This window comes from Fistularia commersonii, chromosome 5 (assembly GCF_037954325.1).
Source record: "Fistularia commersonii isolate RoL2024-O1a breed Wild chromosome 5, RoL_Fcom_v1.0, whole genome shotgun sequence".
NCBI classification, from domain to species: domain Eukaryota; kingdom Metazoa; phylum Chordata; class Actinopteri; order Syngnathiformes; family Fistulariidae; genus Fistularia; species Fistularia commersonii.
In genome coordinates, this window is record NC_141288.1 from 1,713,837 (window position 1) to 1,731,684 (window position 17,848).

The following is a 17,848-nucleotide window of genomic DNA, read 5'->3' on the forward strand; positions in this document are numbered from 1 at the left end:
CGCGGATAAACTAGTTGACTATCTGAAATTAATTTCTTCACCTTTACGACGAAGCCATTGGTTCCCGACCCGGGAAATTTATCTTCAAAACTTATTTCTGTTTACTTTAAAATGACACAGTACTATGAAGAAATACCACAAGTATTTTAAATATCAGTTCCAGACTGATTTTTGTCCTTTTTCAACTCAAAATTGTCGGAAGAGCCAAATATGGCTCGCGAGCCGCTACTTTCCTCGCACGCTTGCGGCTAATTTATGGATTTTTTTTTTTTTTTTGGGCTAACGAGTTTCACGCCGTCAAAACATTTAGCCTCGTCACATCCGACCGATGAAATTAGCGTGAAATTCAGAGGCCGTTCAATTCCGACACCGAAGACGACGACGACTTTAGCGGTTTTAGCGCGCAGGAGGACGACCGAGATAGGAGGACGAATGTTATTAACGCTCCTCAAAAAAATAAAGGGAACACCAAAATAACACATCCTATATCTGAATGAATGAAATGTTTTTATTAGATACTTGATTTCACACAAGTGTGATTGACTTGGAGTTACATTGTGTTGTTTAAGTGTTCCCATTATTATAAATCATCTTTTTTATCAGCCGTGTTACAAGCACTGTTTTTTTTTTTTGGGGGGGGGGGGCATTTCTATTACATATTTGTGGATGTTACTGCTATATATTTAATTAAAAGTAAACAAAAACAACTGTAGGTTATGGACAAACGCAGCCTCTATATGAACTCATATATTTATTTACTGATTTTTAGGCGGCGCGGCTTATATTCAGGTGCGCCCTATAGTCCAGTACAGTATTTCTGACAATATTATAATTACATGTAGCAACTATATAATCATGGCGACAAAATGTAATGCATTTTTATACTTTTTTTTTTTTTTTTTTGTCTGTTGGTTTTGACCGGAGGTGTCTTTTCTCTGGTCCCAGGGTGGAGGGACCAGGCTAGGACTCAAGGACATTGGACAATGGCTTCCAGAGCTCAGCAGGTGGAGTTTGGTAAATGTCCTCCTGCAGGTCGCGGGTCGTCTTATCCTGGATGTTGAAAAGCTTTCATTTGCTAAAACCCCGGCTTCCTGCAGGCCCTTGAACGCATCACCCAGGAGTTTTTATAATTGCTGCCTGTGTGAAAATGGAAAAAAAAAACAAAAAAAAAACAAAACACCGCGGTGGCAGCACAGCTTATTTGTCTGCTCATTAATCCAAGACAAATTCACCTTTTCAATCATTGTTTTTTTTTTAACAATTGAAATCCAGCAGTAACGTGACACCATTTGAGCTGAAGATTCATGCGATCGACCCAATTAAAAATTGTAATAACACACTAATAACACTGTAATGATGACTATCAGTGTCTATCACGGATGGTAGGGTGAATAGTTGCACGTTTCTATATGTGGCCCCGTGATTGGTCCAGGGGGAACCCCGCCCCTCGCTGGGATTGGCTCCGCCCACCCACCTGACTGCAGCGAAGCCGGTCACATGATGGTTGAATAACCCGGAATAGCGGGCGACTCCGGCGCCGACACAACGATTATGGGATGGGCTTCCACTCCCGTGGACGTAGCCGCTAGCGCTCCCGCTACAAGATGGCCGCCGGACCACCTGATCCAAGACCAGGAACAAGAACTTCCACTTCCTGCGTCGGAAGGAGGTTGATTTTCAAAATAAAACCCTCCGTCAGTCGAACTGGTGCTTCCATCCCGTTGTCTGGTCCGATTGGACCACGTTCGCCGCCGAGTCGGCTTCACGAACCTTCACTGAGGACTGATCGACGCGGTGCTGAGTGTGTGTGTGTGTGTGTGTGTGTGTGTGTTTGCTGAAACTGGCGAGGTTTTTCGAGCCCATCCTGATCTTTTAATTAGTCTGATTATCCCGACAGATGTCTGCCGGGGCTCCCTCTGAGTTCACCAGTGTGTGTGTGTGTGTGTGTGTGTGTGTGTGTGAGCACACAAAGAGGCTACATATGTGCTGGCAGGTACCTTCGGAGCCAGTTGACACACACCCGCCACTGCTGGCTTTTACTAACCGTAAACACACACACACATCTCTCCAGGTTTTCTTTTTGCTCTTTCAAACTTTGTTTTACAGATGATATAAAAAGTTCTGGCACTTCACCCGGAGACCTCGCAGACCGGACTTTCGGCTCGCTCGTCCTTTTCCGCTGACCTCGACGTGGGCGTGCTGTGAAATCACGAGTTGGCGTTCATATTGGTGTGTTGTTTGCGCGGTGTCGGCGCCGGAGTTGACGTAACGTAGCTTGGTGTTTTGGCGCGGCTCGGGGGCGAGATCTCACCACAAAACTAGTGTTTGGAAACTCGCAACTGAGCATACAAGTATCTAAGCCACTGTGGCTAATGCTAACGTCACCGCGGTGGTTGGAGGCGACTTCCTCAAACGTAGGAAGTGAGCGCTCGGCGTCAGCGCTAACATTGAAGCGCGCCGAATCGGACACGTACTATTCGGAAGAACTCTTTTGACCATTTCTGGAGAGCCCTTTTGGTGCCGAGCGTCTTGTCACCTTTGAACATCTGGCTTTGGACCGCTGTGAATGGCGTGTTTGTCCTTGTGCTCTAGTCACGCTCTGCGAGCCGGTATCGCCGCCCACCCGGACGTTCCCGTGACGTCAAAGACGTCCGTCCGAGGTGGCTGTTTCTCACTTCCTGCGACAGCCGCATCAGATTATCGATTGAAACGTCCCCCCGCGGACTTTGCTTCTTGTCATGTTCTCCTCCGTTGTTCCACAAGGTTGGACAAGTGATTGGAGAATCGCCTTCGGCGGGCGGATTGGATTATTGATCATCTCGGAATCTTTAATATCTCTTACACGCCTCCATGAGTTCTGTTCCCTGTGACTTTGTGTCGCGGGGGTCGTTGCAGCTTTGCCACCAAGTTTTGCTCAGTCGTCGGAGAGAAACTCCTCGCCAGATGAAGAATCAAAGGTATTACTTCTGAGGGCCAAACCAGCGTTAGCAGACCTGAGGACCCTCTCCATTGTTTTGACAAATTAGACGCAATTCTGGTGAAGACGACTTGAAATGGATGTGACTCGGGTTTGACCCTTCCTGGTTCGTTGAACCTCGACAGTGACCGCACTCCCTTGTCTTGTTCCCCGAACTTGATAAGGTGGCGGCGCAGTGGTTCGCACCTCCTCCTCACCGCAAGAAGGTCCCTGGATGGATTCCCACAAGTTGGCTCTTTGTGTGGAGTATTCATGTTCTCCATGTGTCTGCATGGGGTTCCTCCTGGTTCCTCCCATGGTCCAGTAACATGTTGGAGGGTCTTTTGGAGACCCTTAGTTGTCCAGACAGTCGTATGTCTTTGTGAATGACAGGGTTGAATAGTTGTATGCTTCTCCATGTGGTCCAGAGTGAACTCATGCTCTCACCCAGTGACCCTGGTTGCAGCTTCAGCCATACAGATAATGAATGAATGAATGAATGAGTTGATTTGGTCCACAATACTTCATGGAACAGCTGACAGTTTCCGGAGGAGCATGATGATGCAGAGCGCCGCCGGGACAGTCTACAGGCTCTGCAACAGCTCCTGGTGTGTTTCCCGTTCCAGGTAGTCTGGAGGAGATCCTTAGCCTCCTGGAAAAAGGGAGGTCATTCCCCCCGTTCTCTGGGAGATTCCCCTCCACCCCTTCATTCATTTTGCTAGCATGATTTGCTAGCGACAGATGACATACGACTCCTCGCTAACTTCCAGCCAAGTCTCCCGCACAGGAAGACATCTGATCGCGAACGTCTACAAAGTGTCCATTCAAAGCTGTAGCTTTGTATCTGTTCCGGGGGGCCGACTTCCCCCGTGGTGAGCTTCACCTGTCCTGACGTGTGCCGCCGGAAGCCTCCATGAACTCCGCCGCTGTTATTCCCGGGCAGGAGGCGGATAGCTGTGACTGCGCTTCCATTCCCCCAGCGGAGCCAGCTGCTCCTTGCTCTTTTTTTGTCTTTGTTGACTCCGCACAGGCTGTTCGCCTCCCCCGAAGAGAGGCGGAGGGAGGGGGGGGGTTACACCACACCTGCTGAGCATTTATGGTTTCTCCTCCTCTTGCACCGAGCAACAACAATTTGTATCTTCCCATCCGCATGGGAACACACCCGTCACGGCCGTTTAGTGGCTCCGACTACGCCACAGGCTGGTGGCGTCGGCGTTGGAATTTCCCTGCCGTGCTCCTGACGCCTTGAGTCGACGTCAAGGAGAGAACATCAAAACTAGGAAGTGCTGAGATTCAGGAGATGCCGGGATGTACCATGTGTGAGCACATGCTAGCACCTCCTGGACCCAAGTGTGGGCATGAGTGGCCCCTCGAGTTGCAGCTGCCGTCGAAGTGTTTTCTCGTTGTTGTGCTACCACCACTGGCCGACTTCACACCTTCCTGAATTCTTGGCTGTAACCCCGAATTCCCGCCCCACCGTTACCCCGATTTGTGCTTTGATTTATGCTTTGATGGACCCCATTCTAAGGCAAGACCTCTCCAGCTACGTACCCTTTTTTTGACTAAAGTTTTACAGTAGGAACCTTCTGTTCGCCGAGCCTGATTTGAGCAGCAGCGAGGCCCGGCGAGCCTCGACTCCGTATCTGGGTCACAGCTGCTCTGCAGGCGCCACCGCGGCAGGAAAGGATCGATACGTCCCATTTCCCCGGGTGAGCGGCGAATTGGCAAATCAGCAGCGAGGCTGCGAGCCGGGACGCCCGACCCAGAACCAAGAACAACTGCATGGAGACGCTGAACTTGGATATTGAAGAAGGCGGACACTGGCGCCTGCAGCTGGGGTGTAGCTCTCTAAATCTGGACGCCATCTTGACTCCGCAAAGAGCAGCTTCTTGCTTTGTTTTCATCAGTTCCCGTCCTCACAACATTCTCCGGCGTGATGTCCCTTTAAGTGCAAAGTTCACACCATCAAGGGGTTCTGCCTCCCTGCCCCTTCTTTGGCGGCTCACTCCTGGGTGGGTCTGGCAACAAGCTAACAGACCTTCCAGGATGAGGAATCTGTTCGGCTGCCACCAGTTGTCGCTCATTACATCCATCTTTGATTGACCCGTGACCTCATCAGCCAACCAAAACACCCCGACAGGGACGGAGGGAGTCCTGATGGAGAGGCGGGTAGTCCCACCAGGCGAGGAGGTTGTAGCCAGGTCATGTAGGCGCCGCAAGCCAAAGGGGGGTGAGGAGGGGCGGCTGGTGGTGGTCGGGGGGGTGGGGTTTATCTGGGGGGGGGCACAGGTGTAATGCTCCCTGTGGCAAGAGGGGGAGCTGTCGGGCATACAAGTCTGGAGGGATCTGAGAAGGAAGATGATCTCAGTGCTCTGAATCCTCGCCGCTTCAACGCTTGCCCTCCCATCAACACACACACTCACGCGCACACTCACGCACACGCGCCTTCCAGTCCCCTCCTCTACCCCCCCCCCCTCCCCCCTCCCCCTTTCATTTCGGCACAGACGGAGGTGCTCCGGCTTCTCGTGCGCCAGGTTTCGGTTGAGGACAAATAAGAGTTCCGTTAGTGTGCGTGTGCGTGTGCTGGGGAGGGGGGGGGGGGGCGCAGGGACTTGGACTGTACAGTTGGAACCGGAAGGGGGGGGGGGGGGGTCCGGCAGGTGAGAACCGGCAGAGGAGATCACGGCTGTGGAGGAAGAGGAGGAAGAACCGCCGAGCACCGGAGACTCACCGGTAAAGAGGCGCCGTTAAAAGCTGTGCATGTGTGCGTGTCTGTGCGTGTGTTTGTGCACGCGACGTCCTCGCTCACCCCTTGCGGCGTGCGGTTCATGATTCGGGTTTCTCTGCGCGTGCAAACGTTGAAACGTCCGGTGTTTCTTTGACACGCGCACACACACACACACACACACGCACGCACGCACATGCGGAACAGGTTTGTCGTTTCCCGATTCGCTTTGAAAATCAAGTGAATTAGTTCGATGTTTGTGTGTGTGTGTGTGTGTGTGTGTCTGGTGAACTGTCTAGCACACACTGCTGACACACCAGCTAACTGACCACCTCCCGCCAAACACACACGCGCGCGCGCACATACACACACACACGCACACACACCGATATGACCGGAAACTTCCAAACTCGCCGGTTGAACGGCGGAGTAACCGGATGCTTGCGGTTTGTCTTTCCAATACGTCGTTCGTGTGTGTGTGTGTGTGCGCGCGCGCGCGTGCGTGAGTGAGTGCGTGTCCTCACTCCTTTCCCGCACCCGGCGGCGGTGTGTGACTCGGAACGGCACCGTGCGGAATCCCTTAAGCAGCGTCAGTCACACACACACACACACACACACACACACACACACACACACCATCTCTTGTCCCCGCCTCCACCTGAAATGTGATTATATGAGTGTGTGGCAGCGGTTGGATGGAGTGTGACTGAAGGAGGGGGTCAAGTTGAAGCTTCTTGTAGCTTCCTGCCCCCCCTTGGGTTTGAACCTCCACTTCCATGAGTGGAGATGGAGTGGAGATGTATCCTGAGAACCAGGAGATGGAGGGGATGGAGAACGGAAGTAAGAGACTCCACCACCAGTACCGTCTCGTCTTTTGAAGATGCGTCAACCCCCCTCCCCCCATTGGTGCACCCCTTGTTTGTTGGCAGAGCTTTTGGGGACTCCGGCAGGAACTCAGGGTCGCTCACATCTCCTTGGACTGGGATCAAGTGGTGGTTGGGGGTCTTCGAATCTCTTATTTTTTTGCACCCGTCCATCTGGTAACGCACCCCAGTTTCCTTGTTGGGGTCTGTACTCCCACAGATCAGGTGAGCTAGGTCCGATTCTTCATCGCTGTCCTTCTTCTTCCTCCAGGGGGCGTGATCGACAAGGACCTGTGCCACTACCTCAACCTGCGCTTCCAGAAAGGATCAGTGGACCACGAGTTGCAGCAGATCATTCGGGACAACCTCTACCTCCGCACGGTCCCCTGTGAGTCTTCTCTTTCTTCTCACCTCTGAGTGGTATGCTCCGGATCCCCCCGGATGCCGGTCGACGAGTCGATGACAAGTTGCGTTATTGCCCGTCCGGGTGTGGAGATTGACAGCCAGCTCTGCGGGTTCATACCTCCGCTCTTCAGTGGACTGGAGAGGCTTCTGAGGACGGCGAGTTGGGTTGGTGTCTGGAGTTTCAGCATTGCGGTGCTAAGGCGTCACGTCACGTAGATGCCGAGCATCCAAAGAATCCGTCTCTGGCTTTGTTTGACTTTACTTCAGTGATGTCGATTGCAAAGTTTACGACTTCATTGGAGTCAGAATCCGGAAATGTCCAAAGAAAGCACCTGGAATTTGGTGAAAACCCGAAAGGTGCTGTTTTCTGCCTTTCGCTCTCCAGATACTTCCGTCTGTCGGTTTCTCAGAGGTCGTCTCTGACCGGATCCAGTCCGGGGTCGCCGTGGAGATCATGGTCGGGCCCCTGACATGGGGTGGAGTCGGGGCGGCCGGTCCAGGTTGGTTGGCGTCAGGCCCGTTGACCCTTTGAGCTACACCAACATCCCAGCAACTGAGCGTTTTATCAAATGACACAAGACTCTGGAGGGTCTGGGAGGGTTTCATTTGAGTCATCCAGAAGGCTGCGACGATCAAAGGGGTCCGTCCGTGTGCATCCGAGCGTCCGCGTTAGCGCCGCGTTAGCCTAGCTGCGCCGCAAGATCCCCGCCGCCCCACGGCTAACACTCCCCAGAATCCTTAATGGAGGGGCTGTTCTCGCTTAAAGCCGGGGGAAGACAGATTTTTCACCCCAGCCATTTTTCCCCCCGTTCTCTCCGAGCAGAACACAACAGGAGAAACAATGAAGCCCTCCTCCTCCTCCTCCTACGATGGATTTGCGGGGACGGCGTCAGAGGGAGCTCCGGAGTCGGAAGGCGGGGGCCGGCTCGGAGCGAGAACAAATTGGCGAATGAATAGAGAAGGGAGGGAGACAAAAGGCGACAGGCCTCGGCAGGACGGCCGCAGACATGATAACCTCATAAGTAAATGGAGTGAACCTAAGCTGGTGCAGGGAGAGAGGAAGAAGAGGGAGATGTTAACTGGTGCGTTAATGGGCCTCGATGGTACCGAGAGGAAGACTTGATCTTAGGTAAGGTTCTTGGATGCAAGATATTCCCCGAGTCCCTTCCCCGGAGAGCGCCAACGGCACGGTGTGGTTTCTGATGCTCAGATAGCAGGGCGTCGTCTTAAAGGTCGCGCGGTAAATAACGGCAGTTGCCAGCTGACAGGATGATTGATGGCTGGACGGAGGTGCAGAAAAGGGGTGGGCCGGAACGAACGGCGCCCAAGGTGCCTGCGCCCTCGATCGCGGAGCTCGGTCGGCGGAGCGGAAAGAATCCAAAGGGTGACGGAGTCGCTGTGGGACTGAGCACCTGGTCGCCGGATTCTGATCGAGTTGTAGTCCTGAAACGGAAGAAAGACTACAAAACCCTCGAATGAAGGCTTTGAACCCATCTTCAGGTGGGGGGTATTCGGGCCACGTAGAGGGTCCAGGGAAGGAGACAAGAGACTTAGGAGTGACTGACACCGAGCATTTCATTGCTTGTAAATCAAACTTAACAATTGGGCTGTAAAGAATGGACCCTGTTCCCGGGAAGGGTGGGGGTCGGGTTGGGCGGGTGCATTGACGGACAGGGTTACTGGCACTCCGGGTGAACGGCGGGGGTGAGGGGGTGGGGGCGGTAGGGGGGAAGGGGGAGGGGTGCCGCTGACAGAATTTCCTGGTCGGACTCCAAGGTCAGAGCGCTAATAGCATGAGCTGAAGTGTAATCTGGCCTATCGTCTGCTAATCCACTGAGATTTGGTACAGGGAGATACCAGGGCCTGGAGGGGTATGAGGGAGGTGTGGGGGGGGGGCAATATCTGAACTGTCAAGTCCATGTTCAGCTTGGGAACATGTAGTTTAAAGACTAGATTTTAAGACATGTATGCTCGCACCTCGTTGATGGCAGGTGAGGGGGGGCCTCGGGGATTCTGGGGTTGTAGTTTAAATACTAGACTCCCTACTTGTATGCTCACAGGGGGTTCAGGTTTTTTTGGGGGGGGGGGGGGGGGGGGGGGCGGTCACATTCACGACTCCTGCACCCCTTACTCCAACACTCCGAGTCTTTTTGAAACTACTTTGGCGGAAGAACCCAGTGTACGATGGCTGGAGAAACATGGTTACCTTTAATCAGGAAAGAAGTGACCTCAAGTAGAAGTGAACGGAAAGAATACCATCTAACAAGTCGCAGAAAGTACTCACTTTAGTACCTTGTCCGTATCCTAACGGCATTGAGCGACCGCTTTGGTTCACCAAAGCTGACCCCAACATGGTGTCCGACAGATAACGCAGTAAAATGAGATACCAGATATGAAAATGTGACTTTCTTGGTGAGCTGGGCGGGGCTGGCGGTCTTGCAGAGGCGGAGCGTCCGCCGCCGGAGGGCCGAGGTTTATGGACGGTGTGATTGGATTTCCCCACATTTGTCTCCTGTGTCTCTGTCAACTCGCTTTTACGAGCGACCGCCCGATTTAGCCGCTACGCGACAGCGCAAACAACATATGCCGGCGACGGCGGGGCGGAAGGGGGAGCGGAGTCGCCTCGTTGGTCCAGGCGGCCACCGAGGGTGTTTACTAATGAGAGGGAGAGCCTGCGCGTCCATCTGTCCGTCCGGCGGCGTCGGTTTGATCATCGCGAGATCCCACGGCGTCCCGACGGAAGTGCAGCCCCCCCTCAAGACACCCCCAACTCCGACTCAACTTATCACTTCATCTGTTTTCTTTCCTTTTACCGTTAATTAGTGTCAGCCACGTTCCCGAGTTCCTTCAAGAACCGGCGCCACAGGGTTAAACACACCCGATTGTCTTCACCTCAGATTTGATGGGCTGCAACCCTGGTTTGTCACATGTCTGTATTTCTGTTTGATAGCCAGATGTCTGATGGATGACGGTAATTAGAAGGATAATAAAGAGAGTAACAACTCCCCGGCGCCCCTTCATTTATCATGAAGCAAACCCTTACAAACTCCGGAGCTGCCGGCGCCGCCGAGGTGCCCCGAGAGTTTTTTGGAGGGGGGCGGCGGGCGGCTGCGTCCGAGGCTGGGATAAAGACGAATGGGTAGAAGGTCTGGATTTTGAAGGCGGCGCGTACACAGCAGCTCTTTGTCTTCTATCGACTCCATGCGGAGGTGAGCGAGATCGGAGCGATACCTTTAATCAAAAGCTCCCTTTCTCTCATCCCTCCATTCACTCCTCCCTCCCTCTTTTTTTTTTTTTTTCCTCCCGTCTTACTCGTCGGAGGCAGGGTGGGGTTTCCATGGTAACGGTTTCCACTCCCCGCCTGCGTCAAAGGCTTCCAGTCCTTAAACTCTCAGCCCACTTTCCGCCCCCCCCCCATCGCACCCCCGTTTTCGCCCGGCGGAACGAAATGAGCGGCGAGGGTTTTCGTGAATCCGCGGCGTGGAGCCGGCGAGGTGGGAGGACGCAGATGTGGACCCGTCGGGTGGAAAGCGCGACGTGACGCTCGACGGCCGCGGGCAGATGAGGCGCGCAGACGCGACGACAGCAGAGGTGTGAAACTTGCTCCCTAATTGGCCTTCGTCAGACAGACCACACACACACTTTCCTCCATCGCCGTCCTCTATCAATCAGTGCGGTGACGGCGTCGGGCAGACGGATCCGTCCGGTGGCCCGCCGGCGATCTGGTCACATGACGCCGGCCGAGTCGCTCCCCGTTTGGCGTCACAACCAAGTGACGGAGGGGTCGAACCAAGGTGACCGCAGACAGGAAGGGAAACTAGGGGGGCGGCGTGGCGCAGGAGGTAGACTATGGAAACAAAGGTAGTCGTCTTTGGAACCGAGCATACATGGTTGGATCCGCGGCCCCTCCTAGTGTGTCCATGTGTTGCTGAGCGAGACACTGAACCCCTGACTGCTCCCTCGGCGCTAGTGGACGGTAGCCTACTGTTCATGGTTCATCCATGATGGGTTCATTGCAATTGACTTTCCCCACGAGGGATTAATAAAGGATAAATTATAAACTTATTTTGGTGACCTTCACCAGGGCATGGAGCTCCTGTGGAGGCCCGTCTTGTTACCGCCCGACACCGAGGGCTTCTGTTCTCTCGCCGGATTTGCATCACTGACTCGATGGACAGGTGGCTCAGCCAATCGCAACACAGACCTTCTCCAGACGCTTTCTTTCACGCCGGAATGTGGTGGCACTGTGGACGGACATACCGGAATTGTACTGCCTTCGGTTCCGCTGTGGTTCCTCAGGTTTTGTGAGGTTCTAGTGATTAAGCCAGATGCTTCAGACGGAGGAAGGGGTTGTGGATCCGATGGTCCTTCATCATCTGCGAGGAGCCGCCTGAACGTCTTCTTCACATAACGGCGTCAATGAGCCGGAAGAGGTAAAATTCAAGGCGGTCGATGAGTCGGGGGATGTTAGCGTCTGACATTAGGGGCATACGTTGGTTGCGCGCCCAACATATAGGCGCGGGGCCACGCTTGCCGGCGCCATTCAATGAGTCGCAGAAAAAACAAAAGAAAGAAAACCTCAAAACCATTTGATGCGACTGTTGAAAAGTGGATTCGTGTCCAGAGCACTTGAACCTTCCCTCCTCGACGGCGTGGACGAGTGCAATTAAGCCCCCCTTTAGACGCCTGTCAAGGGGCATCGGACAACCATGGAGAGAAATCGGTTTCGTTAAGAGCTCCGACCACGTTGTGTTTGTCGACCCAACCCACCGCCTCTTTTTCACCCCCACCTCAACGGCCACCTCCTCCCACAACAGCCACATTCGTAACCACCGTCTGAGCGGCCGAATGCACGACTCGCTGACAGTCACTTAGAGGAAACGCAGGTCTTAATGGATTTTAAATGGGGTTCAGCAGACAGCGGGGGTGGGGTGGAGGAGAGCGTGACTAGAAAAAAAAACGATAAAAAAAGGGCGTGAACCATTTGGATCCTGAAGGGCTCAGGAGAAGGGAAACTCATACATTCATGATGCATGAAATGCTCTGCCGAACTGCTGAGTCTATGTTCAATTGTAGAACATGTAGTTTAAATACTAGACTTGTATGCTCGCACCTTGTTAATGGTAGGTGGGGGGGGTTCAGGTTTTTGAGGTGGGGGGGAAGGGGTTGGTCACACTCACAACTCCTTCACCACTCACTCCAACACCCCGAGTCTCTTTGAAACTACTTTTGCAGCAGTACCCTGCAGGGAGTAACCACTGGCTACTTTGGTCATCATGATTAGCTTCAATGAGAAAAGAAGTGACCTCAAGTAGAAGTGAACGCAAAGAATACCATTTAACAAGTCACGGAGTACAAGAAAGCTGTCTCTTTAGTACCTCGTCGATATCTTGACGGCACTGAGCCACTGCTTCGGTTCGCCAAAGCTGAACCCAACGTGGCGTCTGACCTTAACCGAACTGGTAACGCAGTAAAATGAGAAAGCAGGGATGAAATGTTAATGTCCGTGTGAGTTGGGCGGGATGGCAGAGATGCATGAACAGTGTGATTAGATTTCGCCCATCTTATTGATCCTGTACTTAGGGTCGCACGGGGTGACGGGGCCTATCCCCGCTGTGATTGGGCGACAGGCGGAACTCATCCTGGATTGATCACCACATACACGGACATACAACTATTGACCCTCTCTTTCACACCTCGACGTCTTCGAGTTACTGTTCAACCAGACAGGTAGCCCGACCATGACCCTTACGCAAATTGTTGTACTCCTAATTTAATTGATTGACTGATTAACTCACTGTTGGCTGGCGGTTAATGGGACAAATGCAAACGGTTAGCTGGTCCTTCCTTGTAACTACCTCTCTTTCTTGAGAATCAGACGCGCCCCATTGTCTGCAACACAACGTGTCTTTTGTCAAGACGCTGAACCCCCTCCCAGTTGCTCCAGCTTGTCTGGATAGAGCTTTACAACGCAGGTCTGCTACTATCGGTTTATGACGGACTCCTCGCCCTTCAAAAGTGTCCGTCGCCGGTCAGAAACTACACCCGCCGCTTCGGTACCCGTGACCTTCGTCCCGAAGGGGTCTTTTCTTTTCCAACAAGTCGCAGTCCCTCCCTCCTCTGCAGATCTGCCCACATGAGAAGCAAAAACTGCATTACAATTAGTCTACATTCACTCCTGCCCTGTTAATTTGGTCATCATTAGACGCAGGGCGCGCTGTAATTACGCCGCCGCCATGTAAACACCTTAATCATGTCATCGCGCTTGTATCGAAGATGTAATCGGCAGAAGCGTAACGCGATTAATGGACATTCATCAGTCGGCGGGATTGCTTCTGTTGGGTAAACAGCACCGATCTGTGTTCTGAAGGTCACGCCGCCGGAGGGGTTCCTTTCCCAAATTGGACCGATCGCTAAAAGCTCGTCAGGATCCCATGTCTCTTGGCGTGATCTCCAATCAGATCGAGGCTCGCCAGTTTTTTTGTGGTTGTCGGTTTTGTTTGTTTGTTTCCGCCCGAAAAGTTTTCAAAGACAGTGTACGACTGCCCACAGCCGCGGAGCGGCAAAGAAAAATCGATAGATGCTTTTAGGACAAAAACGAACCTTATCCTTTTAGTTGCAGGGGCTTCTCTCCGGGCAACCAAAGCGCAAAGTTTTGGAAAGATTTGAATCTGTTTACCGTGTGGGAAAAAAAAAACCCGAAAACCTAAAGGGTAGTTTGTTGAAAGTGCCTTGAGGCAACATGTTCCCTGTTCCTGTTAGAGCTTGTCTCATATCTGAACACCAAATGAGCCCTGCACATCGCGATCGCTCAATCGCGAGACATCCCCTACCTTCAACCAACAGTTGGCTCGTGGCTGTGGATTTAAATGTGGCGGAGGAAGTAGCACCGCCAGAGAGGTAATGAGTGTTGTGCGGCAACAAGGTTGACTGAGTTTGTTTTGTTCTTTGGGGAACAAAGGTACAAATTCTTTGGACTCACTAGAGTTGGAGTCCGAACAGGTAGTCTTCAGGCTAACGTGTAGATTGCGTACAATGAAAGAAGACCATTAGTTCACCCAAGCAGAGGCTCCAATGAGAGTCCCGGTTTGGGTTGTTGACCTCTCCGGGTGAGTTGCAGGGTGCGGTTGGATTTACAGGTATGTGTGTTGATCTGCCTTGGCACGGATCTCAGCACAGTGTTCCATGTCGGTGAAAGGTCTTGTCAAACACCTCCTCTTCTGTTCAGTGAAAGTCTCCAGTTTGAGAAAGATGTCGTCTTTGACTCCTCTAACAAACCGCCTGTCTTCTTCAGCCAGAAGACTCCTCAAAGGAGTGGCCCTTGTACTTCAGATGGAGGTAGACAGTGGAGTCCTGACCCGTGGAGGCAGCTCTCTTGTGTCGGTCCATCCTTTTGTGCAGTGGCTGTACAGAAGACGGGTTACTGCAGATAACTTGACCTGAATTCAGTCTGTTTGTGCGCGCGGTATTTGGATTGAAGGAACATTTGGCTCTTGTCTTGGCACTGCCCTCCGTCTACCAGCAACCTTCCAGCCCCACCCCACGGGATTCGAAAGACAGTTCTCCTCGGCCGAGGCCTCAGTTGGTTCTGACGTACGTCGATGTTGTCCGACATCGATATCAATCTCAGTGAAAAAAGAAAAATGCTTTTTGCTTTTCTGTCTTCTGCAGAGCTCTGGTTCAATATTTGTCAAGCACAGCGCCAGTTGTTTAAAATAGACAGAAACTCAGGAAGGCGCCTCACGCCGTCCTTTCGTGGGGTTCGCGTCGGCACACAAAGGTTCAAAGATTTCTACTCCGATTGCTACTCAAAGTCAAAGTTGTACCTAACATTTCCTTGTCGCGTTAATCCTGAATCGGTGACTTTGAGTCGGCGGCGGATTCAGGCTGCCGGTTCCTGGAGAGCCGGTTTTGTTACAACCGTCTAAAGCTTTCCCTCGCCGACACCGGCAGCCGCCTACGTCGCCGCCCCCTCCCAGCCCTAATCCACACGGCTTCGCGATGACTCAGTGGGTGATTCCGGCACAGACCCGAGCAGCCCGCGAGGCCGGAGACCAGAGGAAGGGGCATCCCCGGGGTCCTCCTCATCAGAGACGCTCTCACTGTCACATTTCTCTTGTCTTAGCCGCATTAATCTTCAGCCGCTACTCATTTAATTACCGCGGCCGTCGAGTAATCGTCCCCTCCCCGGATGCTAAAGCGAGGAGGAAAAGGAGCAGATTAAGAAGGGAATACCGGGGAGGGGAGTTCGGCCTACGGAGGCTTAAAAGAAAGCCCTATTTTGGTCCTGGGTTCTGCGCTGACGGAGTCCCACCATTTTCAAGATATTTCATAAGAAACCCGATGCTTGTGGTAAAAAAAAAAAACAAAAAACGTAGGATTCATTCGTAAGATGCCGGGTTGTTTTATTCCAAAATAAAAGCATGATGCAATGCAGTGGGTACTTCGGCCGAGCGCCTCTCCCTGAGGGCATACGGAAACCCAAAAGAGATCCCACCCATGTGTAAATATTAAGTTCCTCTTCCCTTTCCTCTTGTGTCTTGCGTTTCATGTCGTCTTTGAAAGGATGTTCAAAGCCCCGATGGCTGGCTTGCAGACCCGAGTACTTCAACATAGGCAACCGCCAAGGCAATGAAGGTACCATATGAGTGGAGTCCATTCACCAATCTGAACCACCACATTGTGCCGTCGCCATCGTTTATTCACCACCAACCGAGTCGTCACCACGACTTCGCGCGGTCTTCCTTTCTTTGCGCGTTGTTGCTGACGAGCGGACACCCCCGAGTGCGAGGCGGTTACTTGTTCATGTTTTTCAAACTAGCCTTGATAGCTTAGTACCCGAATGTACACATGGACTCAATTTACACGCCTTTTTCAATTTGTACATATAAATTTCAAGCAGAGGCTTAAAAATAAAAAAAATCCCCTGAAAGTTCACCGCCTGGGGGGAGGTGATTTTTCCTTTATAAGAAAAGAGATGATGTACTGACAGGGACGTGTAAACCCTTTGCTATAAAGGTCACCTGTGTGATTTAACTCGAGTTCCAGCCCTGGGATGAAACAGGGAGGAGGTTTCATTGTGAGCCAAAGATGAGGAGGAGGAAGAGTTGTCTGCGGAGGTTCTCAGTCATCAAGGTCATGGTTAATTCTTTTTCGACTCTTCTTCTCTTCGCAAATGGACTTGATTCTCTTCTCTTGAAGATGTGTCACCTCTCATATGAGAAGCTTCTTCGGTTCGAATGGACCGCGGGGAGTTTGTGAATATAATCGCCAGAGTCGGGGGTCTTAAGTTGCGATGGCTTGGTCTGGAAATGGGAGAGTTGTTTTGTAGAAACCAGATCGAAGGGGGTCGTGTGAATGGGGAGGGCGACTTGGTGGAAGCAAAGGTACAACTTGAGGGGACTTGTTAGGAGCTGAAATTCTCCAAATTTGAAACAAACCCGTTGGATCACAAGTGTTAGTTACCGGGGTCTGGTACCGGTGGCGGATCTTTCCGGGTGTTTTGGAGGGTGGAGACGGGCCTGCTCTGTGCAAGCTATTCTGTCTTATGGTGCAAGATTCGGGCGAAAGGTTGTGCCCAAAAAGATTTGACAAGAAGTCGCTCGAAGTTCGAAGTAGGATTACCGAAATACAGCCACGGGCTTTGAAAGTGAAAGATCTGGACCGATGTGTGACGACTTCTTCCGAAAACCGTCGGGTTAGCGGGGCGGAGTCGACCTGCCGCGACCCAACGCGGTCAGGCAACGAGGACAAACGGACACGTTGTTGTCAAGTCCTATTTCAGGTTTAATGAGCAACTCCACCCGTCTAGGTTTGCTGTGAGATAATTAATTCATGACAAATCTATTAATAATTATTGCTTTGTCTGGAGGAATTCGATTGGGTCGCAGATCTTTATCATTGGGGTTCCACTGAGAGTTTTTCCACCGGTGTTCTTTCTAGACTTTATAGGCTTGAACACTATCGACTTGTTTACTTTTACACAATTAATTTGCTCTTAGATGTGAACTCCGGTCGGGCGCATCTACAGCTCCCTTTCTCCACGTCTTGTGGATCTTTCCAGGTGGACTACCTGTGTTCACTTCAAGCCAGTGGCCAGTGAATTCTGGCCACCGCTGTGTTTCGTGCCGCGATTGGCTGCCGCTTTGCCTTCAGCGGCCTTCGCGTTCTTTGTAAAAGGCTAATTTTCTGGGACAGAAAGCACCGCTCAGACAGGCTGCAGACCAACGGTATGCTTGCAAGAAGTTTCAAGCACCCTTACCCTAGCCCTAACTCTAACCTCTCAGACAGGCTGCAGACCAACGGTATGCTCGCAAGAAGTTTCAAGCACCCTAACCTTAACCCTAACCTCTCAGACAGGCTGCAGACTAACGGTATGCTCGTAAGAAGTTTCAAGTTTCAGAAGATGAACGGCTCAGGCGTGGTACCACCACGCTAGTCATGACTTTCTGTTTCGGGGATTTTGATTAGCTTAGCTTGAGTTTCTGCTGCGGCTACAAGGGCACGTCGCATCTCCGCCGATTCAGTTTGTTTATTTTCGGGGTATTTTCCGATGTTAGAATCGTCTGTAAGGAAGGGAAGAACCAGAAACAGTCCTAAAGAAAGCAGATCTTTTACAGATTGTGATAATTGCGTCGCTCTCAACGTTCACGCTAACGTTCACGTATGGTTTCCGGGCCTCGGCTTGGAGATCCGTCCTTAAGTGGTCAAATTGCAGAAGAGGCCTTGTACTCTCTTTGAGTATTGAGGGAAGTTTTTCAAGTATATGATGAAGGGGCGAAGAGTCCGGCAAGTAGTCCGAGTACTTCCTGTACACCCGAGTTTGTCGCATGACGGCATGGAGTCACAGCCATCGCCATGGAAGACGATGGGGCAATTAACCAACCTCTTCCAGTAAAC

General features: G+C 52.0%; 1 protein-coding gene across 9 annotated transcripts in view; it reads left to right on the forward strand.

Annotated features, from left to right (window-relative positions):
- The window catches only part of magi2a (membrane associated guanylate kinase, WW and PDZ domain containing 2a), a 144,129-nt gene that overhangs the window by 40,004 nt on the left and 86,277 nt on the right, over positions 1-17,848 (forward strand). For all 9 annotated transcript variants that reach the window (XM_086146330.1, XM_086146321.1, XM_086146322.1 and 6 more), the window contains exon 2: positions 6,816-6,932. In XM_086146330.1, coding sequence (XP_086002456.1) covers positions 6,816-6,932 — 117 coding nt within the window. The remainder of the gene's footprint in view (positions 1-6,815; positions 6,933-17,848) is intronic.